The 26,027-nt window shown below is 39.3% G+C and overlaps 1 protein-coding gene across 1 annotated transcript in view; it reads left to right on the plus strand.

Annotated features, from left to right (window-relative positions):
* Positions 1 to 26,027, plus strand: part of Hmcn1 (hemicentin 1) — a 445,711-nt gene that overhangs the window by 341,260 nt on the left and 78,424 nt on the right. Inside the window, exons 57-69 of the mRNA XM_038349717.1 lie at positions 959 to 1,055; positions 3,357 to 3,518; positions 4,736 to 4,849; positions 4,962 to 5,164; positions 5,459 to 5,540; positions 5,650 to 5,781; positions 6,302 to 6,451; positions 8,829 to 8,988; positions 14,723 to 14,847; positions 15,045 to 15,228; positions 15,822 to 15,919; positions 18,146 to 18,424; positions 23,262 to 23,458. Of these exons, the coding sequence (XP_038205645.1) occupies positions 959 to 1,055; positions 3,357 to 3,518; positions 4,736 to 4,849; positions 4,962 to 5,164; positions 5,459 to 5,540; positions 5,650 to 5,781; positions 6,302 to 6,451; positions 8,829 to 8,988; positions 14,723 to 14,847; positions 15,045 to 15,228; positions 15,822 to 15,919; positions 18,146 to 18,424; positions 23,262 to 23,458 (1,983 nt within the window). The remainder of the gene's footprint in view (positions 1 to 958; positions 1,056 to 3,356; positions 3,519 to 4,735; positions 4,850 to 4,961; positions 5,165 to 5,458; positions 5,541 to 5,649; positions 5,782 to 6,301; positions 6,452 to 8,828; positions 8,989 to 14,722; positions 14,848 to 15,044; positions 15,229 to 15,821; positions 15,920 to 18,145; positions 18,425 to 23,261; positions 23,459 to 26,027) is intronic.

A 26,027-nucleotide genomic window follows, 5' to 3' on the forward strand; every position in this document is an offset into this window, starting at 1 on the left:
AATGCTTTTGGTAGGATAGAGTGCAATTAGGTTTCTGGTGTACATAATAAAAATATTCCTTTGGTTCATAAATCCAAGCATAAAAGCAAATCTACTACAGGACATGTGTCACAGAGTTCTTTTTTAAAAAAATCAAGCTCACTACATATAAATAAACTTGAAATTTAAAGCATTATCTACACTTGAATATATCTATTTGATGACCCTATAGCCTATACTAAAATGCCTAAATGTTTTTATGTCTAGGGCTGTAGATGCATAGATAGATAGAAGTCTCTTCATAATAAACATTCTGCTTTATATTATCTAACTACCAATACCGAAAACAAACCCCTCCAACACCTAATGACTCAGAACAATCAGAATTTATTTAGCTTTTAAGGCCAGCTGGGCTTCTTTAAGTGTCAGAACTGTGGGTGGAATGCCTGCTGGGATTGTTGTCTGGCTGGAATTGTAGAATTCACTGCAGGCTGATTTCTGTCCCTCATGATCACACCCTCCAGTAGTTAAGTCATGCTTCCTCAGAGGGTAGTGGCAGAATTTCCGATAAAGTAAGCAACAGTGCAGACACTCTCGATTAACTGAAGTGAACAGCACCATTGCCTTAATTTCTACAGACCAGAGGCATTCATAAATCCAACTCTTGGGGTGGGGGGCTTCAAAGTTACTTTTCAGACAGGGAACTTGGAAATGATTTGGGCTAATTTGTAGTCAAAATTCAACAGATGTGTGGGAAAATCACCTTTTCTGATTGCTTTATAAATAACTATGTGTGTGCTTGACTTTACTAATTGAAGCAGCACCATGGATGGTCTGCATTGAGGACTGATGTTTTTAATGCCCATTTATATCTGGCATTCTCTAGAAAGAATGCATCTTGTTTTTTCTAAATGGTTAAGTATTGCATGTTCCTTTATTAACAATTTTAGTTGTCATTTTTTTTTTTATTTTCCCTTAGATTCTAAGTGCTCAAATAACAGATATTGGGAGGTACGTGTGTGTTGCTGAGAACATAGCTGGGAGTGCCAAAAAATACTTCAACCTCAACGTTCATGGTAAGACCTCAGTGCCCAGACATCTGGTAGGCTCCTCATAACAAAGCAAGGAAACCGGGCTTCGGAGTCTGCAGCCTGGGTTCTGTTTTTAACTTGATCGGTGTGTGAAGCCTACATTCATTCATTCAATCTCCTCTGCTTTTCCTCCTACAAAAGTCAGAAGTAATTGTAGAGTACAAACATTCTGAGCCCATTTTTGTAGCATTTTCATCCTCAGGAGAAAGCAGTTAGGCCAGCGTATGGGAAAGGCTACGTGTTCTTGTGAAGGTTAAGTCAGTGGTGGGCCTTCTGCTCATAGGCATGTCTACTCCTGCTCCTGTCTTCAGTGCAGTTCCATTGACCGGACTCTTCTCGCATGCAGTGTGCTCTGTGAAGAAGAGAAGACCACCTTGGAGAGTTAAATAGTTCCTTTTAAAAAGCAAGCATACAAAAAGTGTGTTAAATTTAAGTTTTCACACATAATAGAAACTTCTTAAATATTGTTTTTACTAATGAAAAGTGTGAGGGGAAATAGATGTCAATCATAAAATGGAAATTTTTATGAGGTGCAGCTGTTTCCAAAGTATATAATCAGAGTGATGAAAATTATTAGAAGCTCCACTTTGCATGAAATACTAGTTCATCTTTGGAATATCTAAAAACAATCATTTTTTAAATCATTCCACAAAGCTTCCATATGGGGTTGGAAGGAGGGCTTGGGGATGAAGAGCATGAACGACCTTGTGGAGGGCCTGAGCTCAGTTCTCAGCACCCACACTGGGTGGCTCACAGCTGCCAGGCATGCCAACACCAGCAGAATCTGATGCCTCTGACCTTTGCGGACACCTACACTTCTGTGGCCTTCCATGTGCAAATATACAGAATTAAAGTTTTAAAGAATTTTTTTTCAAAAGTTTTTATTTGGCATGATAACATATTCTTACATAGTGTGATGTATACAGCATATGGTGTTTGCTATTTGTGTAATAAATATTTGGAACACTCCTACCTTTATAGTCTTCACACTTATAATACTAACACACTATAAATACTTTTAGGTATTTTATTGAACAACTCTGAACTGGGCAAGTTCATTGTTTTTTCAGTGGTAGGGACCAAACCAAGAGCCTTGGGCACACTAGGCAAGTGCTCTACTTCTGAGCTAGATCCCTGATCTTGTATTTTACCTAAACAGAAGTAAGTATGACTTCTCAGGAAGCATGGATTAAACAAATATGGTTGTTATAAAAGTACATGTTCTAATCTATATAGTACAGCAAAGGTTTTAAAAAAAATGTTGTGGAGCTGGGGAGATGGCTCAGCCAGTAAAGTCCTTGCTCCACATGAGTTCAATCTCCAGCACCCACATAAACCTCTAGTTATAGCAGTGTGTATCTGTAGTCCCAGCCAAGGAGAGGTGGGGACTGGGTGCTGCCAGGATTAGCTAGCTAGCTGTCTTGTTTGAACTGGTGAGTTCAAGGTCACCGATAGGCAAGAAGAAGAAGAAAGAAGAAGAGGAGGAGAGGAAGAGGAGGGAGGGAAGGAGAGAGGTAGGGAGAGGGGGGATGGAGGGAAGGAAGGAAGGATCGCCTTACTCTCCCTCACATACAGGTTAATTTTCATGGAACATCAATGTTCTATCTCCTTATCCCACAGCCCCTCAAAACTTTGCTGTGTAAAAGTCCCAATCCTTAAAGAGTTAAGTGGCAGCCTACTAACTGATGGATTGGTACCAAGACTAAGTCAAGTGGTTTTTACCCATTATCTCTGGTAATTATATCAGTAACTTTCAGTCATTTGTTGGCTTTTGATTCCTCTGTCATAGATGGAAATGCAAGGACCACTAAGCTTAAGAAATGTGCTCCAAATTATATCATTCACAAATGCATAGCCAGCATTCTACTCAGGCAGTTTGATTCAAGATCTTGAATAATTGGTTGTTCTCTATTTGGGGATATGAATTTCATATCTGCACTGTTTCTACACCAAGGTCACTACATATGGCTGGAGGAAACCTTGGCTGTCCTGGAAGTCACTCTGTAGACTAGACTGGCCTGAAACTCACAGAAATCAGCCTGCCTCTGCCTCCCAAGTGCTGGGACTAAAGGTGTGCACCACCAGCACCCTGCTGAGACTTTTTCAATTAGGAAAACAGCTGATAGACATGGGTTTAAAGATGTCAATTTTAGAGATTCCAATAAAGATCACTAGATATTTAGCAGAATCATTTGCTTGTTACTTTTACAGACCACAAAGAGTTGGAATATGTTTTTCTGATACTGTCAAAGTTCACTTTTAATATTTATGCATGTACTTTCACAGTTCCTCCAGGTATCATTGGTCCTACCCATGAACATCTCTCTGTGGTGGTGAACCATTTTATCTCTTTGACCTGTGAGGTTTCTGGTTTTCCCCCACCTGACCTCAGCTGGCTCAAGAATGAACAGCCCATCAAGCCAAATACAAATGTTCTTATCGTGCCTGGTAAGAAGCTTATTATTTTCATCATGTGGACCACACATGTCATTTTTTTCCATTTTAAAACAAAAGATAATTTCATCCTAGTCTCTTTCCAAAATCAAGTCTTACTCCCTTTGTTTGCTCACAGTACCCAATTAGAATCATTAGAGTATAGACTTTGACCACTTTGGTGGAAATGTACAATAAATGTACAGGGATCTTTTTCAAAAATTATAAAATTAAGGATCAGAAAAGTGTGATCCTGAGTGTAAATGGTAACTAACCACTGTATTAATATGGGATTCCCCTCTGTATGCTGTAATACCATTGGTTAATAAAGAAATCTGCCTTGGCCTGTGATAGGGTAGAGTATAGTTAGGTAGGAAAAACTAAAGTGAATTCTGGGAAAAAGAAGGCGGAGTTGAAAGAGAAGCCATATAGCCCCACCAGAGACAGATGCCAGAACTTTACCCGGAAAGCCACAGCCTCGTTGCGATACACAGATTAATAGAGATGGGTTAAATTAAGATGTAAGAGTTAGCCAATAAGAAGCTAGAGCTAATGGGCCAAGCAGTGATTTAATTAATACAGTTTCTGTGTGGTTATTTCAGGGCTGGGCAGCCTCCTACAACACTATATAAGCCTATTAATTGTTTTCAGTCAGCCCAGTCTTCTTGGGTATAGATGATAGGAAGTTAAATACACAGGTATAGGATACACATAGGATAGAGAGTGAGGACCAGTAAGATGGCTTCGAGGCTAAAGGCACTTGCTGTCGAGACTAACTACCTGATCCTTGGGACCTACATGATAGGAAAAGAGAAACTGTTCCCACAAGCTGTCCTCTGACGTCTGTATACTGTAGCCTACATCCTCCAGAAAGAAATTTGTAAATGAAAAATAACATTTTAAAGACATAGACAGTGAACAGTATGCACTTGAATGGACAGATATAATTCAATTGTCCAGCACACACATGTATACACACACAAATGTGCTAACCATGCACATGTATGCACACACGTATATACACATACAAATGTGCTAACTGTGCACATGCATGCATGCGTGTGTATACACACACAAATGTGCTAACTATGGACATGCATGCACACACTGTATACACACACAAATGTGCTAACCATGGACATGCATGCACACACGTGTATACACACACAAATGTGCTAGCAACACATTTCAAAGCAACCTCTATCCCTGTCTTTACATTGCATTTGCCCCAGGTGGTCGAACTCTACAGATTATTCGGGCCAAGGTATCTGATGGTGGCGAGTACACCTGCATCGCTATCAACCAAGCTGGAGAAAGCAAGAAGAAGGTCTCCCTGACTGTTCACGGTGTGTTTTCACTCTCTCCGTAAGACAATTTCATTTCATCTCATATTTTCTACCTAAGCAACTCAATGAAAAAAAAGACATTTGCATATTCTGTTTTTGTTTCTCGCCTCAGTGCCCCCAAGCATTAAGGACCATGGCAGTGAGTCTCTTTCTGTAGTTAATGTGAGAGAGGGGACCTCAGTGTCACTGGAATGCGAGTCAAATGCTGTCCCTCCTCCAGTCGTCACCTGGTCCAAGAATGGGCGGACGATAACAGATTCTACTCACGTGGAGATCTTAACTGGTGGACAAACGCTGCACATCAAGCGAGCCGAGGTGCATCTTTGGTCCTTGTCTGAGGGTTGTGCCTCCGGGCTGTGGAAAAGATGAATGGCAACAGCCTACCCCCCTTACTACAGTGAACAGTGCTGTTCGTGGGAAAGCACATGGTCAATACCATTGAACTTATTTTCATTTGAAAAAAAACAACAAAGAAACAGGATTTCTGAAGGCGACTAGAAGTGGGGCAGTTGAGCGTACAGATGACTGATGATTTAATCTACTCCTGAACCTTGTGGTTGGTCATCTATCACCTAATGGAGCACATACAATAGTATCTTTTTCTTTTAGGTGTCTGACACAGGCCAGTATGTATGTAGAGCTATAAATGTAGCAGGACGAGATGATAAAAATTTCCACCTCAATGTATATGGTGAGCATTTGCCTCTAATACAACTCTCTTTCCTCTAGATATGCAAATGAAAGACCGTGTCTTGAATGAACTTCATGATGGTGTGCAATCTGCTTCTGTCTTTTCACAGTGCCTCCCACTATTGAAGGGCCTGAAAGGGAAGTCCTTGTGGAAACAGTCAACAACCCAGTGACATTGACATGCGATGCCACTGGGATCCCCCCTCCCACCATAACATGGTTAAAGAACCACAAGCCTATAGGTAACACCCTTGAACATTTTTGTGGTTGCCTCGTTTTGCCCTTGATTTACTGCATTTATAAAATAGCAGATTTTCAGATTTTGTGCTCATGGCTGCAGTTAGTTCAAGAAAGCCTAATATTCTGAAATGTAAATTTATCAAGTGGATTCCTGACGAAACATTTGCTTTGTCAGGGTATTGCACATTGAAGCTAGGGCCTTGTACATTCAAGGCAAGGCCTCTGCCTTTGCAGTTTACCCCAGCATTTCCAAGAGTTTTGATCTTGAGGCAGGATCTAGCTAAGTAGCCTAGGCTAGCCTGGAACCTTCAATACTCTTGACTCCGTCTCTCAGATATTTGGGACTGTAGACCTGCACAGCCCATTATAAGGGAATACTTTTTAAAACTTTCATGTTTCAAAAAAATTTCTCATTAAAAAACAGAGGGAAAACTTTTAAGAAATGTATATTTGTTATGTAAAAAGAGTGGCTTTAAATGATATTTCTTTCTCTCTCTTTTCCCTCTTTGTTTTTACCCGTAGAGAATTCTGACCCTCTCGAGGTTCACATTTTGTCTGGGGGAACCAAACTGCAAATTGCCAGACCTCAGCGTGCCGACAGTGGAAACTACACCTGTGTTGCGTCCAATATGGAGGGAAAGGCTCAGAAAAACTATATCCTGTTCCTTCAGGGTAAGTTAAATGCACTGTGGCCTGTCCTGTCTTTGTCATATTCCATCTAGACTACAAATGGTCTGTATTAAAAGAGACTACTGGTCGTAGACTATGATATCTATAGGTCACTGAAAATATTGACACCTTTTTGTACGCATTTACCAGTGGAATCTATTTTCATGGAGAAACACACAAATATGGGGAGAAGAAGAGCAGAATTTAGTATATCTACCTGAATTTGCTTCATTTTTAATGAAAACATTTCATTACTTTGATATAATCTATGGAACTGTTATTCTCTATTTTGTTATAATTTATTTTCATACTAAGACTATAATCTGTTCTTATTTTATAATAGATATGTAAGATTTAATTAATGAGATTTGCTATTGTTTAATAACAGGTGTAAGAATAATTAAATTTCAAATGATCATTAGTCTTGCACAGTTTTGTACTGAAAGTAAGGAAAATTAATTCACCAGTAAATATTTATTTATCCTTGCTTTAAATTGTGGCATAGTGTTGAGGACTGTAGGGAAAACTTGTTGTTTTTTTGATTTTCAGTAAACCTCTCAGTGATATACTTAACTCAAAATGACATAGAAGTCTCACTTCCTGATTTCATTACCATTGCTAAAGAATTTCTAATGAATTATACTCTTCATCTTAATATATCTGCTGTTGCTGTGTTAAAGCTAACTCCCTGAAAATATAGACAAAGAAGTTAGATTAGTTATCTCCGTAATAACCTCTGATGCTTTGAGACTTCAGAGACAGGAAGGGGAAAGTAGGTACTCAGTGATGCAGTATCTTATTGGGGCTGGCAGGATGCCTAAGTCAAAGACATTGGCCATCAAGTCTGAGTACCTGAATTAGAGCCTTTGGACACAGTGAAAAGAGAGAACCAACTCCCACAAGCTGTCCTCTGACTTCCACACATGCACTGTGCCACACATGTATCCTCATACATATAAACACATACAGAAAGTAAACAAAATGTAATTTATAACTAAATAAAAAGAAATAAATTGCATACTATCTTATGCATATGCATCAATAATAAATCATAAAGTATGTGGTGTTATGATGTGACCAAACATTTCCTAAAATTTATTTTTAATATATTTACATAATGCCTTAAAACTAAGGATATTACAAAATAAAGCAGTGAATTAAGACAAGTCTCATTAGTGTATCTAGTAACAATTTCTTTAATACCCTAACTTCTGCCAAATTTTTACAATTATCCCAAGTTAAGTAAAATGACATTTAGAAGGACAACACAGTGCTGTGTTAGTAAACAGTTAATAATTAACTCTCCAATCAAAAAGATCCCTATACGTAGCTGTGATGTGTCAATTTCCTGGTGTGTGTATGCCTAGCTTGGCATTATGGCAGTGAAAAAGGGGTAGGGAAGTCTTGCCAGATGGGTTCCTGTGATCAAATATTAGCTGGTCCTGGCACATCTCTGTAATTCTAGAACAGAAACTCAAATGGGTTTCTTTCTGACCTCTAAAGAATTGTCTTATGGTATATTGTTTTGCCTAAGGCTATGTCTACACCACACGCCTGGTGCCCAGAGCCATGAAGACATTGGATCCCCTGGAACTGAGATTACAGATAGTTGCGAGCAGCCATGTGGGTGCTGGGAATCCAACCAAGTTGGATTATTAATTAATTAACAATTAATTAATTAATTAGTATTAATATATTTAATACGCACCAAGGATATCTAGATAAAAAAGAACAGAAACTATTAGAGACTTAATAGCATAATATGTGCATCAATTTTTCAGAATAAATAGTAAAGTAGATAATAGACAAGTAATTAATATATAACCTGTCCTGTGACCTTTATGCCAAAATGTTTTAAAGGTTGATTTCCTGAACTACATAAATTACAATCCATCTGAGACTTAATCTGAGGATTATTCCATTAAATTACTCAAAAGATCAATCTGTCACCCATTCCTATGACTAAATAGTTTCAGGACTATCAGAAACATTGCAGTAATTTGGTGCCTTTATCTTTCTTATTTAAAAATAATTTATGAAGGTAATAATAGGCCTGTACTAACCTTGGAAGAATTCTGATTTAGAAATGACATGTTATGATCCAGTGAGGTAGATAAGCGGGTAAACATGACACCAAACTAATGACCCAAGTTCAATCCCTGAGATCCACATAGTATAAGGAGATAATAAGCTCCCACAGGTTGCCCTACGTTCTGTGCATGCATGAACACACCAGAAGACAACTTATGTGTATGTACACACACACACACACACACACGAGTGTTACAACAACAAAATAGAAATATGTTCCAGTATTCTGTCACATTCATTAGTGCTTATATCCTTATCCTTTACTAATGAAAATCTTAATTCTCTAAAGTTCCCCCAAGCATTGCTGGTGCTGAAGTTCCAAGTGAAGTCAGCGTCCTTCTCGGAGAAAATGTTGAGCTGGTCTGCAATGCAGATGGCATTCCCACCCCACGTCTTCAGTGGCTTAGAGATGGAAAACCCATAGTGAATGGTGAATCAGAAAGGATCAGGTATGTTTAAAACAAATCTTTGCTTGATAAATTGTACGATCTTTCACAGTGCTCTCTCTCCGTCACATTTCACATGAATAATACTTGCTGCTGTTCTAGTTTGCTTTCTACTGATGTGATAAACAGTGATAATAACTTTGAGAGGGAAGAGTTCGTTTCATTTTACAGCTTATAGTGTATCTCAAAATGAAGTCTAGTCAAGAAGCCAAGGCCAGAAGCTGTGGGCAGGCACTGAAACGGAGACCGTAGAAGAATGTTACTTACTGACTTGTTCCTCATGGCTTGCTCAGTCTGCTTTCTCATACCACCCAGGACTGCCTACCCAGAGGTGGCACTGCCAACGCTGGACTAGAACCTCACACATCAATTATTAATCAAGAAAATGTCCCCACAGAAATGTCCGCAGGCAACTCTGATGGTGGTGATTGCTCTATTAAAGCTCCCACTTCCCACATATGTCTAGGTGTGGCACCTGCACCACCTGAAACCATGATCTGACAAGGGTCCAGGGATTAAAGAGCACACAGAGACATGGGTCACTCTTGAAACAAGAGTGCCAATTTTATTTTGTTCCAGGGCAGCTTATATAATGTTCTCCTGATTAGTGGCCATACCCTAGCTCTCAGGATTTCCTACTGCAAGCCCACCAGAAACCACTTCCTTGTTATCAGGAACTCATTAGGCACTCCAAGCAGCTGCAAGCAAAGGAAAACAAGTTGTTTACTCTGGCAGGCAAGGGATCATAGAAAGTTTAGAGGCTTGAGGGTCTGCAGCCCCTAACAGCTCCCCCTTTTCAATATAATTAGACCAGGCTCATCTTAGGTTGCAGAAGCACAAATTCACATTTTACCTATCCTCAAGAACACTTGCCTTAGCATGCAAGGCCTCTGTCTTAGGTTGATTGTGACAGATTCCTGTCTTACTCATCTCTGGCTCACTGGCTTTCTTGCAGCTTGTTGACCCATACTGCACTCGGAGGAAGCCCGCTTACTTGAGCAAGCATTAATTGTTAGTAGCAATATTAAATCACTGCTGTTGTTGCCGCTGATGCCTGTTATAAAGGCAAAGCACTAAAAACCCTCCAGCTATGAGAGTTCCTAGGGCAACAGTCCCAGACCAGCTTTTCAGCAAGCCTAGGCCATAAAGAATGCCTTTATTTTGTGCATGGTCATAGATATGGGTCTATTTTCATTCTTCTACATGTTGATATCCAGTTATGCCAGCACCATTTGCTATATATGCTTTCTTTTTTCCATTTGATATTTTTTGCTTTTTTTGTCAAAAATTAGGTGTTCGAAGGTGGTGGATTAATATCCGGTCTTGTTCCATTGGTGCTCCTGTCTGTTCTTATGCCAATACTGTTTTCAGTACTGTAGCTCTGTAGTAGAGTTTAAAGTCAGGGATTGTGATGCCTCCAGAAGTTCTTTTATTGTACAGGATTGCTTTGGCTATGCAGGTTTTTTTGCTTTTCCATGTTGAAGTTAAGAATGCCCTTAGTTAGAAAATCTATGAAAGTGGGAGGAACACAAGTCTCATTAATCTCAAGGGAAGCAGTAAGATCAAGAAATTGCATGTTCCATGGTTCCTTAAGAACTCAACTGGCTGACAGTAGCACTAAGTTCCTGACGGGCTCCAGGCATGACACAAATATGATGGAAGGAAGGGAAACAACTAACCATACGCAAATCCCATAAGAACCCTAACTGCTCTTGTCAAAGGGTGGTCTGTCAGTTAAGTTGGAAAATGCCCTGGCAAATATGCTCATTAAGGGAATTTTGGGTCTCTAAGGCAGTGGCAACCTGTCTGGCTAGGGAATCAACAGTGCTAACCACAACTGCCTTCTGGCTGATGGCAATTCCAGCTGCCATGGTGGAGGCTTCAGCTGTCTGACAGTAGCGGCCACTACAGTAGAGGTGATTCCAACGTCTAGGCAGGGATGGCTCAGCACCAGCTGATTCACTGGGATAGGTACCTGGAACCGGGACCACAGCGGCGGTCATCTTGTTCACCCAACAACTGCTTAAATGGCGTGAAACTTGAGAGCAGTTAAGGGCAAAATCATTCAAGGTATGGTTAGTTAAAAGAAAGGAAAATGGCCCTGAAACACAGACAATTGCATGAAAAGTCGTATTTTGACTCCGGTTTAACTGCAAGGTATTTTACTTGGGGCATTCCATTTTACTGTGTCTCATACAATTCTCTTGATAATCAGACATCCAAATCAAATAATTCCCTCCACTAAGCACCACCCTACAAAGCTGCATACAATCACTAGGAATCAAATTTTGATCCCTCTAGGACCAATGCAGCAGTAAAGGGAGCTTGCGACCCATAAGTGGTTACGACCTCTTTAAGCTGTCTTACATCCATAAACTGAAGCCGCTGGTGTAGCCTCTGCCTACTCCCCTGAGGATCCCCAGGTTCCATAACAGGGAAAGCCTGGATATTTCGACACTTAAGTTCTGCCAGTTGTCTGTGCAACTCTTCTACTTCCCTCTCACTAGTTGAAGGGGCAGTTGTTTGTAAAAGGGATTCTTTCTCCTGGGGTGGGGCAAGAGAATAGACGCAGTCCTGAGAGATGACTTGGAATCACTACTATCTGAAACCCAAGTCTCCCCAGGCTCCTTCCCCTCTGGATCTCCTGTGCATGGTGCCAGGGACTCTCCATCCTGGAAATTCTCCAGCATCCCAACAGCTTCCCCAAGCTGCTCCTCAACCCCACAGCCTTCAGTATGCATAGACTCTTCAACCAGCCGCCATAGGGAAAACGTGGCAATTGAGACAATCATTTAAGAACTTAGACGTAGTTCTCTCCAAACCGCTTCCTGTTTTTTATTGGGTAAAGTATTTTTGTGAGATTTTTATGGAGACCTTTCAGGTGGTCTTGGTCTATCAAACCACATTAGTCTGGAAACAATCCACAGGTCCTCATCTTCTGTGGAAACAAAAGAAGAACGTCTTTTCCAAAACAACGTATCCTTAGACCCAAATTCTGAACTCAAGATACCTTTATGCTGGTTTAGCTTAGCAGCCCGAACAATGAAATGTCTCTCTGTACTTAGCTTCTTCACAGTCAAAAAATTCAAAGAAAACACAATAATACACATATTCCAGACTCTCTGTGTATTTTCCATCTGTATGTAGCTTATTTTTCTGTACTCTTTTACTCTCTTCCTTCTCTCTCCCAAGTCTACGTACATTTTTTTCTTTTAAGCCCAGAACCCTGCTTTTTTTAGTAGTACTTGCAATCCCTCTACAAGAACAGACTTGGAAGAATCTGCCCCCATTCTTACAATTTGCCCTCACCTTCTCTTTGTTACTTACCTGCTGGCCAGCCTTCTGGAGGGTGTCCCTCAGAGTTGTCCCTAGTTCCCAATCCCAGTGGGGCCTCCACCTGTGGTGCCTGCACCACCTGGAACCGCAATCAGGCAAGGTTCTTGGTATAAAGAACACACCAAGACATGGGGCACTCTTGAAGCAAGTATGCCAATTTTATTGTGTTCCAGGGAAGCTTATATAGTGCTTTCCTTGAGCTAGCCACACCCTAGCTCTCAGGATTTTCTACTGCAAGCCCACAAGAAACCACTTCCTTGTTATCAGGAACTCATGAGGGTTTTGTGCTCAGAGTAGCTGCAAGCATAAGGAAACAAGCTGTTTACTTTGGCAGGCAAGAGGTCATAGAGAGTTCAGGGTCTGAAGGTCTGCAGCCCCTAATATTTAGGCTTGTGTGACGCTTTCAAAACCAATCACTACAACTTGTATGTCATTAGACCTTAGATATTATTTTATTTAAAAAGAGAAAAGAACAATTTTTGAGTGTTGAATATGAAAATTCTCTTCAGATAACACTCTAAAATTTATTATATCTGTATATATGAGTGTTGGGTTGGAGGATAAAGTGGAGATAGGTATCCTTATCATCAATTCTGTATTATAAAATCTCAGACACCCATTTATCAAATGTTATACAGCTGTCATAGAATATATACTTCCAGTTCTAGAATGTCCACAAGTCCATGTCATAAAATAATTCTTCACTATTAAGTCAAGCCAGCAGCATCCCACAAAAGAGTCATCAATATCCCAGCTGTAGGCTTTTTATCTTAAAGTTATCAAACTGCATACTTGTAGGGCTAATTTGATAGTTATGGGAAAAGATATAATAGCGTTATAATCCAGTTTGTTTTTATAGTGCTTTGTTCACATACCACCTTTAACTGATCCTTATTTCTCTTTCTACAAAGAGATGAATAGCAATGAAATAGGAGCTTCATGCTACCTAAACAAATTCGTTCAGATGAACAATCTAGAATCTCATAAAGATATTTCAACACAAACTTATTTACACACATATAGCAGAATAATTATATGCGTGGGTAGGCATAATATTGTTTCAATGTATTATTAAATCTATAATTTTAACTAATATTTTAAAAGTTTGAGCATATTTTCTAGTCAATGAATTGAATACATACAACAATTACATATAAGCATAACTTTGCTTGTATTTGTTTTGTGTTAAAATTTATGTATTTGTTTCTTTACAAGATTGGGTAAGCTGCCAGATATTTCCAGAAATATTGGACATTTTATTTCTTTTATGTGAACATATATTATTAATTAACAAGTGTTTAGTTGTTTTCATTAAGTAGATATAAGCCATCTTTGAGATTTGATGGGACCTAAGGTCCTATGTTTTGTACCTGGGAAGTTGGAACTTCAATTCCTAAAGTTACTTCTTGTTATCTCCACGTGGTTGTTGACTTCATCACTGTCTCATGGTGCTATAGATGTCTAGGTAAAGCAATTTATCAAGGTCACCTTTTCAAAGTCACCTTAATAGCTTTGACTATGGCAGCCTGCAATTTTAATTTGCAATATATTTAAATAATGGAACTTTAAATATCACATTTTGAGAAAAGTACCATATTCAGATGTTATATTTTCAATATATGTCACAAAATGTGATATTTAATAGTACACTCTAGTGGAATTTCACAGTCAGGGGTGCTGTAAAAATCACTATTCTTAGAATCATTGTAGATAATATTTTAAATTTCTTCCTAAAGCATAGGAAGTTGTGTTTGGTAATTAGTGGTATGTGGATAAAATGAATAATGTAATCTTAACTTATATATATATTATTATCTATTTTCATATTTATCATTTAATTTTATATAATTCAAAAGAAACATATTAGCCACTTGAAAAAATTAAAAATGCATCTATATATGTAGAGTCATCACCATTTAAGTAAACTATGCTATTTTATTCTTTTCCATTGAAGTATAATTGGGGTATTTGTAGTTTATGTTTATTTGTAATTTCTTCATCTTGTTGTATTCTTCAGTCTTTGTGCCGGAATTTTCAGATTTTCATTTGACTTGATAGCTCATATCAGTCACTAAGAATATAACATTCTAAAGCTGAGAGAAAGGCGCCTCTGCCTGTCACGCCCCTCATGTAACTTTGTTTCCTTTTTCTCAGAAGGAGGTGCTGCATGTGAAAATGGTTTCCATATAATTTAAGTTTTCTGAGAGCACCATCCATTCCTGTGGCTCTGAATTCTTTGTTTCCATGCACTTGTTAAATAGGGTGGAATCATTCCATTCCAGATGAAGGCATTGCATTATGATGCTACATATTTTCAGAGGACACGACAAAGTTGAATGAGTTTTCCAGATCCTGTCCCTATATTAACATCTCTGCACCTCTGTCATGACTTTTTCTACAGTGTCACCTCAGAGGGCAGCACATTAAACATCTACAGAGCTCTCACATCTGACACGGGGAAGTATACATGTGTTGCTACTAACCCTGCCGGAGAAGAAGACCGAATATTTAACCTGAATATCTATGGTAAATATGAAATGCTACCAAGTTATGACTTTGCTGCTTTAAGAATCCATTAATGGGCCACGGGTGACTGGAACATTTATCTGAAATCTAATATTTGATATTTTCTTTTGGGATGGAAAGCAGAAGCGGAAATGATTACAGGGCAAATGATCTAAACTCGTACGTCTTCTCTCTCACTCACTCTGTGCACTGTATAGTTCCCCCTAAAATCAGAGGTAATGAAGACGAGGCAGAGAAACTGATGGCTCTGGTGGACACGTCAGTAAACATCGAGTGCAAAGCCATGGGTACACCTCCACCGCAGATCAACTGGCTGAAGAATGGCCTTCCTCTGCCCCTCTCCTCCCACACCCGCTTGCTGTCAGCGGGGCAGGTTGTCAGGTTAGATTGCATCGTGTGTCATTTCCTCAGCACCTAAGGCAACGGTCATTGTTAACTCTTCCCTCACCTAAGTGACATTTACGAAATGCTTTTCCCTAAAGTTTGATTGCTGTTGTGTCACACGGTTCAGTATGTGTTCCGAAGAGGGAGGATAAGGAATGAAGAATCAACATGGCTTTGTATTCTTAATTAAGTGCTCGTGTTAATTTAGTAAATGTGTGCACAATGGGTCTTGAGAGGTGAACTGTTGTCAAGTTTATATTTCTAAGAGTTATATTTTAAGCATGGTGTTACATGGTAACATAGGAGAATATTGACAATGTTCATGTGACTTTCATGCTATCATTTTTCTCTTTTAATGTGTTTGAAAAATCTTGCCTCTGCCAATTGTGCTGTATTCTTAGTGGCTTGCTGCACAGTTACCATTATACACACAGTTGCGCTTTGAGGTGCCTCCATTTTGTGATGATGGCCACCAGCTTTGTATCTAAAAAATTTCAGTATAAATTTCATTGGATGCTCAGTTTATAAATCATAATAATTTGTGTACGTTGAGTGGGACTGAGTATGAAATTCTGAGTCCTGTTTTGCAGGATCGTGAGAGCTCAGGTGTCTGATGTTGCTGTGTACACTTGTGTGGCCTCCAATAGAGCTGGGGTAGACAGTAAGCACTACAGCCTTCAAGTCCTCGGTATGTCACAGAAACAATTCTCCTACTTTGCTTCAAGTTCAGTAGCATTAGGCAACATGCCTTGAGAAACTGACTTCCTCTCAGACTTGTAAAGTCAACTCTCCTCTGTTAAAAATTGGTGGAATGTATCTTTCTATTAGGGAAGAATGTGTTTTCTCCACCCCATCCCCATCCCCAGAGTATATATTTACTGGTCCATTCTGTCTGTCAAAATTCTCTCCTAATACAGAATGAAGTCAGATGTAAGGGCTTTGATTAATTTTTGACCGTGTCATACATTTTTATAGTACATACCGACCACCCTCATACGCCACCCTCTCACGTACCCCCATCACTGCCTACTCTTCAAAATCTCTTCCTCGTGTTCCTTTCTAATGTTTTGTTTTGTGATCCACTGACTCAGCTAAAGCAGGCTGTGCAATTATGAGATAATGATGCAACTATTATCTTGAGTTGTGTACTCACTGCCTAAGTCCACCAGGTTCCCCTGGATGGATATCTTCAGGACACAGTGGGCTGGACCTTCTTATAGCAATCACTAATCAAGGAAAAATCCCATGGTCATGCCCACAGGTGAATCTAATGGAGGTAATTTTCTCAATTGCGTTTCCCTCTTCCCAAATGACTATGTTGCCAAAACTAACCAAAACAAGGCCTCTTCTTGTGCAGTGCTCCCAGATCTTAAGGGGAAGTTTATAAATGACTTTTTTAGTGCTGAACCCTAATTTATTCTCAGCAGCTTGGGAAATCATGAGTCTCTGAATTTATCACTTTTCACTGCAAGGAGAGGCTTCTCTGATTTGGGCTAATTAAACTTTTGTCTATGATATAGTGGTAGATATTTAAAAGGCAGTTTGGTGTAATTTAATTAAACAATAGTAGTAAGTTCAACATTTGAGCTTACAATCTCCTCAGTTAATACAATACCAGATATGAGTTTCTTCTTAAATTTAATCCAAGTGGTTGGTAAGCCCTACATCATTTGTGCCACTGTTGCATTGGTTGCTCCTTGCCCAGCAAGTTGGTTTTTTCAGTTTGGAGGATAGATTCACAGCTGAGTAAAACACCTGCTTCCCTTTCTCCCCCAGCAGCCAGCACTGTACCTGCTAGAACACTGAAAGCTAGCCAGTGAGGAGGACACTTGCATATCATCTGTAGCTTGCTTTTTCTGTGTCGCCTGTAGCAATATGATCTTGTACTATAGTTTTGGTGGGCTACCAAGAGGACTGGCAAGAGCATATTTGTTTGGGAGGCCTTGGAGCCTGCCTGACCAATTACTGTGGTGGTATCTTACTTCTGGGACTTGGAATTTGGCTTAGTACGTGCTGTTTCTAGGAGCATCATTACTTAGTTATGCAGGGTAACTCTATTCAATCTTTCTTCTGTGTTTTCTTTTTATTTAGATTATAAGATAGTAGCTTTCTATATGACTTCCTCATATACCCTTCATTTTGGTGCACCTGCCTCAGCTGTCACTCTCATCTCTCCATCTCCCTTCTCCATTCCTGCCCAAGTCATTCCTTCCTTAGTATTCCCACTCTGTACTATTTCTCCCTACTTAAAGAATCCCCTATGCCACCTTCCTAGTTCAGGGCTTCATGTGTACTCCGTGTCAAACAAACACAACTAACATTTCAAAAACAGTCTTTAAATTCAGACAGAGATTTTTGGTTCATACACAGAGAAAAATTAAATGTATTTTCTAATAGTATTAGCAATTTATTTAGAGATATAAAATTTGACTTGATGTATTTGAATTTATGAGATACTGTGGATTGCTGTTCCATGTTTCTCAATTTGTAATAACATCTTAGAACAACCCTGATAACTAGGAACTGCAATTTGTGATGTTTATAAAGCTTAATCTACTATTGTGTTCTCCTAAAGTCGTTGAAAATATACTTTTGAACTACTACAAGAACTACTGTAGCATGAGAGCAAATTAAAGAGATAATTCTAACTAGTTGAAAAACAAAATATAATACAAGTTGATTGTATATTCAATAGGAAAGCAATTTTGAGGCTTCTTTGCTATCTGTGGAAGATTAATAATTAGCCTAACCATTAAATAGGTTTACAATAAATCCATCAATTTTTTCTATGCTATCTCAAAACACATCATTTCAATGAATGTGGAGTAGTACGGAATTATTTAATTACTGTTATGTAAATTCATTTCATATTGTAATGGATATATAAGCTTTGCCTGATTTACTTTCTGTGTAGTGCCACCAAATATGGACAATGCAATGGGAACAGAGGAAATCACCATTGTCAAAGGCAGTTCTACCTCCATGACGTGCTTTACAGATGGAACCCCAACTCCAAGTGTGTCTTGGTTCAGAGATGGCCAGCCTCTGGTGCTTGATGCTCATCTGACCATCAGTACTCAAGGGATGGTCCTTCAGCTCATCAAGGCAGAGCCTGAAGATGCTGGAAAGTACACCTGTGTGGCCTCAAATGACGCTGGAGAAATCAGCAAGCATTTTGTCTTGAAAGTCCTAGGTACATAACTATTCTGATAAGTACAGAAAATTTGAGAACTCAGTGGCAGTCAAGACTTGGATAACGAGTATAAGTCTTAGAATCATTCTTTATGGGACAAACTTTAATGAAAACTTTACTGCCTTTCTGTTTCTGTTCTTTAATTCTTCTAAAATATGTTGGAAATGAATGCTGAGTTGTCTTTGTCTGAAAATATGAAAACTCCTATTTCTAAGAATTTGGTCATTGGAAAAGCACGGTACTCTATTCACATCAGGCATTTTAATGAGTGTCAGTTTGCGTGTTTGCACCTGCATGTGTGCAGTGTGGAGGTAAGTGTGTCCACGCAAAGACCTGGAGTTAAGGTTGGATATTGTTCTGAGTTGTTCTCTACTCTGTTTTTTGAGGCAAGATCTTTATCTGTACCTGAGTCTCGCTGGCCATCTTCTCACCAGGAGATCCCCCTCTCATGTCTCCTGAGAGTTGTGATTCCGGGCGCCACCGTGTCTATCCTGCTTTCACGGGGGTTCTGGGGATCCTGACTCTAGTCCTCTGCTTGCCAAGCGGCCACTTCACCTACTGGCCCATCTGCCCAGGCCCTGGTAGATAACTTCTGAACTTTTCCTAAGAATTTAAAGCACATTTAATAATGGAAATTGGATTAAATATGATAATATTTTACCATTGTCCCAAATAGTCTTAGATTATCCAATTTTAAGACTATAGTCAAATAATCAACTAGAATAGCCAAGTTCTAGTTATTCTTGTGTACATTGAAAGGAAATACTTTAAGTTTATAACCCAACATCTTACCAGCAAAAACAATCATTAAAACAGATTGCAGTTTTCCTGTGTAAGGAACATCTTGACAGTGGACAGAAAAGGAGAATAAATGAAATTACATATTACAATAGTCAAAACTTTCTGTGCTTTTCCCCCACTACTATGATGTTGGGGAATTGCCGAACTCCTTTTACAACACAGACATTCTCCCTCCTGAGAACAGCAAAAAAGAATTTTGGCAGGAGCCTTGGATAGGAAGGGCTAGCATATGTTTTCAAAGTGTTCTGTAATCTTTCTCAGGGCACCTATTAAAATTCAATTATTTATGTGACTTTGAAAGTTGTCTTTATTCCTAATTAAATTTTATGATGGTGAACCCAGCATGCATCTTATACATTGCCGGTGCCCAGTGCCTAGTATGACATCTGACATGCCAGAAATTCTTAATATGTGTTTGTTGGATTGAATCAAAGCCAAACTGGATACTTCTGAGCATGCTAATGGGAGTTTTAACTGTAGAGGGAAGCAGGACAATATGTAAATAAACCTAGTGAGATGCTAGGCTATATCTGCATCTTCCAAAGGGAAAGGTGATGGCAGAAGAAATTTTTCCAGGCGATTTAGAAACCTAAAACAACCCAAAATTGTTTGGAGTTGTACACGTGAGCCAGACAGGTTACAAATCCCTACATAATCAGTTTGCCATCATGAGTAACAATGGATGAGGTAAAGTGACCTCTAGCACCAAAACCCACAAACGAACAAACAAAAACTTTTGCTTTAAAGAGGCAAATAGGTGTAAAAATTACAGATGTCTCTTAAAAATGAAACCAAACAAAAAGTCTGAGCCTATGTCTAATGAACTACTGTGCATAGCCTGGGCAATGCAGAGAACCATCTGTAAAAAAAGAAAAAGAAAAGAAAAAAACACATGATATTGAAAGTTAAGGTGTAGGGGTGTATATGGAAGAAATTAGAGGGGAGGGAATAGGGGTCTATTTAACCAAAATGTATTATATATTTGTCAAAACTTCTCAAACTATAGATAAGTTAAATAAAATTTAAACATGTCTGTAAACCTGAAAGCTTCAGTTTTATTTTCTAAAAGCTTGAAACCATTGTAGGTTGTAGTGAGTTCAATAACATAGGCAGGCCTTTAGTTTGCAAAGATCAGTCTTGCAGTAAAGATTCGAGAATGGATTTGGAGAACAGTGTGTTATTAAGAAATGAGGGGGTGGTGGTGGCGCACCAGCAGGGCGGTGGTGGCCCACGCCTTTAATCCTAGTACTCAGAAAGCAGATACAGATGGATCTCCGTGAGTTCAAGGCCAGCCTGGTCTACAGAGCAAGTTCCAGGACATCTAGGACTGTTACTGTTACACAGAGAAATCCTGGCTCGAAAAACCAAAAAAAAAAAAAAAAATTGTGATGCTGGCTATTAAGAACATTGTGGATACAGCATGGACGGGCTCACTGTGAGCCTTGTCAGTTTGGTTGCTCACCTTCCTGGACTTAGGGGGAGCTGGGAGGACCTTGGACTTAACATAGTGAAGGGAACCCTGATGGCTCTTTGTCTTGGAGAGGGGTGGAGTGGGGGTATGGGTGGAAGGGAGGGGAGGGAAGGGGGAGGAGATGGAAATCTTTAATAAAAAAAGATGAGAAATAAAAAGAACATTGTGGATATGGTGACACATGCCAGACCAGGTGTGTCATTCTCATTCTCAGGCTTGTGTGAATGTGACAGCTTCCTTAATCCATTCTTCATCCTGTCACTAGTGTGAGTTTTCAAAACTTAACCTGATTTTATTATTTCCTAACTTAATGTTTATCTTGGATTTTAATAAGATCGGGGCTTGTTTCTGCGTTATAGAGGCAAACCCAGGGCTTTGAGCATGTTAGGCCAGCACTCCGTCACTCTGTGACACCCTCAGTCCTACGAACACTTGCTTTTCTCCTTACGGGAGATGTCTGGAGGGTGGCTGTTGTTGCACTTGGTGCCCAATTGAGATGTTTGCCCTTCTGTTGATGGCCACATCATGGTCAGTCTGTGACCTCGCAATGTCTCCTTACTTCCGGCAGAGCTCAGCACTGACTAGAGCAGGACAAATAGGAAGCTAATCACCAAGGAGCTCTCACTTTCTAGACTGTCTTAATAATTGAAGCTTATTTGAACTTGCTTATGGATTTCATATGTGGAGTTGATGTGACTGTATCAAGGATGAGTCTCAGTTCCCAGACTATGTGACTAAATGATTAGTAGCCCCATCACACAAGTGCACAGAATACTGGGAAAGGAACCAAAGCAGCTGTCTGAATGCCAGCTAGATCTGGAGTGTTTATGTAAAACATAGACATGGAGCTGTTTAGCTGATGATAGTATTTATTGTTTTAGGGATCAAAATTGGGATTTATACAGGAAACAGAGATTCTTGAGTAGTCAGAGTGGGGACAGTTCCCACCCTTTTCTGAGTATAAGATACATGGGAAAGTACAAAGTAAAATAGTTGACCGTCTAATGCAGGTAACATCTGCAGACTGGAGTTTGAAACAGTAGGAACCATGCTGCTATTGCTCCTTCCCTAACCTGGTGACCATAACCCTTTCAGAAAGAAGAGATTCCTAATGACTCTTTTCTGTCTATATGACTGGCATGTAGCAAATAATAAATAAGAATAATTAATGAAGGATTGATTTTAATCGACTAGAGAGCCAAATTAGTGCTTTCACCTCTTAGAAGTAATGTATTATACTATGGAGCTGAAGGTGAGTAGACAGTTTACAAAACAAAAAAGTTTCTTGTCACTCATAGAACCTTGATGATACCGCAACACACTCAGGTAGTGAGTGGTGTTGACTGTGCATCAAATGACAGGGCCAGTTGAAGGAGAGAAGTAGCCTAAGCTGAAGCCTAGGTCTTTCATAAGTATATTAAGGTAGATAATGTTTCAGGCTTTAGAAACCAATTTTCATCTAATTCAGTTAGTTATATACAGAGTCATTATAATTATAATCTTTTAATCAGGAAACCATATATCAGTCTTATAATACAAGTAAAATAGATTTTGATAGTCATAAATCAGATGGGTTGAAGTATAAAAGGAGGACCTTCAGAGTCACACAAGTCTGTGTGTCTGTCTTCTTCCTAATCGGGGAGAGAGAGAGAGAGAGAGAGAGAGAGAGAGAGAGAGAGAGAGAGAGAGAGAGGGAGAGGGAGAGGGAGAGGGAGAGGGAGAGGGAGAGGGAGGGAGAGGGAGAGGGAGAGGGAGAGAGATTTTCTGTGTTCTCTTTCTCTAGATAAGAAATTAAGGGCTAACAAAAATTTAAATATAAAATTTCAACAATAACATAAGATGTTATAGTAGAGATAGTAAGTAGTGAGTGCATCTTTATGATGGTCTAAGGTATCTCATGATGCCTGTCCTCCTTCTGAAGATTTGTCCAATTCGACTGAGCTAACTCTTGGTACTCAATTCAATGTCAGTCTAACATCAGGTCCTGTGTTGTGAGTCAGATTCTAAACTGTGTGCCTAATTTAAGACAAAAACCCTCAGCTCTCCCTCGGAGCTGTCCAACATCTGCTTTGACTGCCTTCTGAACCCAAAAGCCTGAAGCTTGAGCTAGGAAAACTTTCACTGAAAACTTGAGTGATTTCTGTAAGAAAAGTCCATTTTAAAAGGATTCAATTTGGGAGTAGTTAAGCCAAGGATTCTTACTGCTCTTTCTCAGTGTTTAGACTCTTTAAATTTTTCTGGAGGAAGGTAATTTTAGAAGTATAAATAGAAAGATAGAAAGAAAGAAAGAAAGAAAGAAAGAAAGAAAGAAAGAAAGAAAGAAAGAAAGAAAGAAAGAAAGCAAGCAAGCTACTCCTGCCTAGACATAACAAATACGTTCTGTGCAGAAACTGCTATCCCCAGGCTTTTGGAATCTTGCCATCTAGGAATGATCATTTTAGTTTCTATATTCCAATTGTTTTATGTCATAGGCATGTAAATCTGATTCTTTTTGAGCTTTTAAAATCGGGAATATTTTGTTAAACAATTAGTTTCTTTTCCTGTTGTCTGATTCCATGTCATTAGAACCACCTCACATCAATGGATCTGAAGGACCCGGAGAGGTATCAGTAATTGTGAATGACCCACTTGAGCTGACCTGCATGGCTTCTGGAATCCCTGCTCCTAAAGTCTCCTGGATGAAAGATGGCCGGCCTTTTGTACAGACAGATCAAATTCAGATTCTGGAAGGAGGGGCCATCGTTCGAGTATCCAGTGCTCAGGTAAATGTCACCATTCATATGATTATTTTATTCTCTTTACATTGTTATTTTTAGTGCATGATAACTATTGAATAATTGCATCTGTGCCTCTGAATACATCAGTGATTTTTGCCAAGGGTAGATGGCCTCTAGAATATCCATGACTGGGAAAATGAGTAGGAGGATGATGAAGAATCTAATAAAATGTTTTGAAGAAAGCAAGATACCTTCTCATTAACTTGAGCACGTTTTCAAAGCTCCATTGTTAGTATGTTTTCTGAAACTCTTACCTCTTTCTATGTAGTTCTTTACTAAGCAGAAGAAAGCAATCCAACATATAATATATGAGATTTCAGACTGTACTTTTCATCCCTGCAAGGAACTAGCCAACATGGAGAAACAGTGTTTTAAATTACAATCTTTTAGCAAAATTCAATGGTTCATCTGGTTTATGCTTAAAAAACTGATCAGAAATATGAACATATTAAAGACTATTCTGTGATATATTGTAACATTTTTCATATTAATAATAAAGATGAACATTGTGTCATAAAGATTCTTCATCAGAGTCCTAATACCTTCACTTGTAAACTTTAGATAAAATAACAATGAAATGAATAATGACAATAATGATGATGGTGATAAAATCAATTTTATATTCTGGGGAGTTCAAAGGCAGGGAACATAATATGTTTGGGTTGGTGCCATAGAAATACATTACATAACAACAAAATTAGGAAAAAGAATTCGAATTCTGGCTACTTTTATAATCATCATTCTATATGACTTAAAATAATAAATTACTTTCCTTTTTACTTTGAAAAAAAGAGAGAGGGGAAGAAAACTGAATGAAGAGGGAAATAAAGACGTGTTTCCACTCTGTATTATGTTAGGCTTGGGGCTCTTTCATACTCTTCACACTTCTGACCATTCTGGGAGAGAAAGTCTTCATTTCCAACGTATAATCTTGACAGAGGCACAGCAACTGACCGTAGTAAGTAATGGAGCCAGTAGACCGCACAGTTCACCGTCAGTGTCCTGGAGCATATCCCTTCTTCTCCTTTCATTCCAAACATAGCAGAAACCCAGAAAGGTCTGGTTAAACTTTCCAACCATGCACTGAAACAAAGCCCTTCAAGAACTTCCCCTCTGCCTCAAGGAAATAAAACTTCATGCGAGATTCCACTAGATGTGAGACAAACAAACCTCTGGAAACAGCATTGAGATGAGACATGAAACAAGACCAACTCTCAAATTTGCCCCTGCTTCTGCACTTCCTGTTGTGTTGTCTTGGCATTTTGTGCACAGCTGCCATAGCCTTTCCTAGTAATATGGGAAATCTTAATGATTTTATAGTTCTGCATTTTGTCTTTTTTGTACAAGGAGAGGCGGGCTGTGTTCTGCTACTCCCAATTACATGGAAACTGTATTCATTTAAACACTGCCTGGCCCATTAGTTTCAGCCTCTTATTGGCTAATTCTCACATCTTGCTTTAACCCATATTTAGTAATCTGTGTAGTACCACAAGGGGTGGCTTACCAGGAGAGATCTTAACTTGCATCTGTCTCGGAGAGGAGAGGCATGGCGTCTGCCTGAGGCATCTGCCTGACTCTGTTTTCTTTCTCCCACAATTCTGTTCTGTCTACTCCGCCTACCTAATTTTCTGTCCAATTAAAGGGCCAAGGCAGTTTTTTATTAACCAATGAGAGTAACACATAGACAGATGACCCTCCTCCATCACTTTTTATGTACTTCTAGGCTATGTATCATTGTGCCTAGCACTTTATAGATGCTTAGCAAATTCTGATTTGAGTGGTATAGCCATTACTTTCCTAAATTATCTTCCATCATTAATTCTGTGGCTTGCTCCAAGACAAAAGATGCCCATCCTATAATCAAATGCATTTATTCAACGTTGTCACTATACTTTCTTCTTCTGAAGCCTAACATGTGCCAACATTTCCAAATGTATCTTCTTACCATATTTCAAACATGTTATCAGAGAAGCACACTTTACCTGTAACTATAGATAGTGACTCTGGGGAAACAGATGGAAGCAAGTTGTTGGGAAATATTTCCTGGTGGAAGCAAAGTTTGAGTAGGCCCCAGTGATGCTTCAAGTTTGACAAACTGGAGACAAGCAAAAGGAGTTTCATCCATCTAGAATGAACAAGTGTTGACAGAGAAGAGCTAAAGGTTTTAAAAAGATGAAGAAAAAAATTAAGTTCTCTCGAAAACGATCTGCGTGTGTGTGTGTGTGTGTGTGTGTGTGTGTGTGTGTGTGTGTGTGTGCGCAGCAGGTACAGTGTGTCTCTGTGTGTAACACATGCATGGGACTGTGTAGAGCATGTGGAAGCCTGTGTCAGGTGTTAGGTGTGCCCTCTTGCACTGTCAACATTAGTGACTGGAGACGTGTCTGTTACTGAGCTGTGGGCTTGCCTTTTCAGCGAGGGTGGCTGACCACAGGACTCTCAGGATCCTCATAGCTCAGCTCCCTGCTGCTGAGGTTACAGGCACATGTAGTCATGTGTGGCTCTTTAAATAGTTGCTGGGATTTGAACTCAGTCTTCACGCTGCCATAGCTAGCAC

The sequence above is a fragment of the Arvicola amphibius genome, chromosome 12 (genome assembly GCF_903992535.2).
Source record: "Arvicola amphibius chromosome 12, mArvAmp1.2, whole genome shotgun sequence".
In the NCBI taxonomy this organism is placed as follows: Eukaryota; Metazoa; Chordata; class Mammalia; order Rodentia; family Cricetidae; genus Arvicola; species Arvicola amphibius.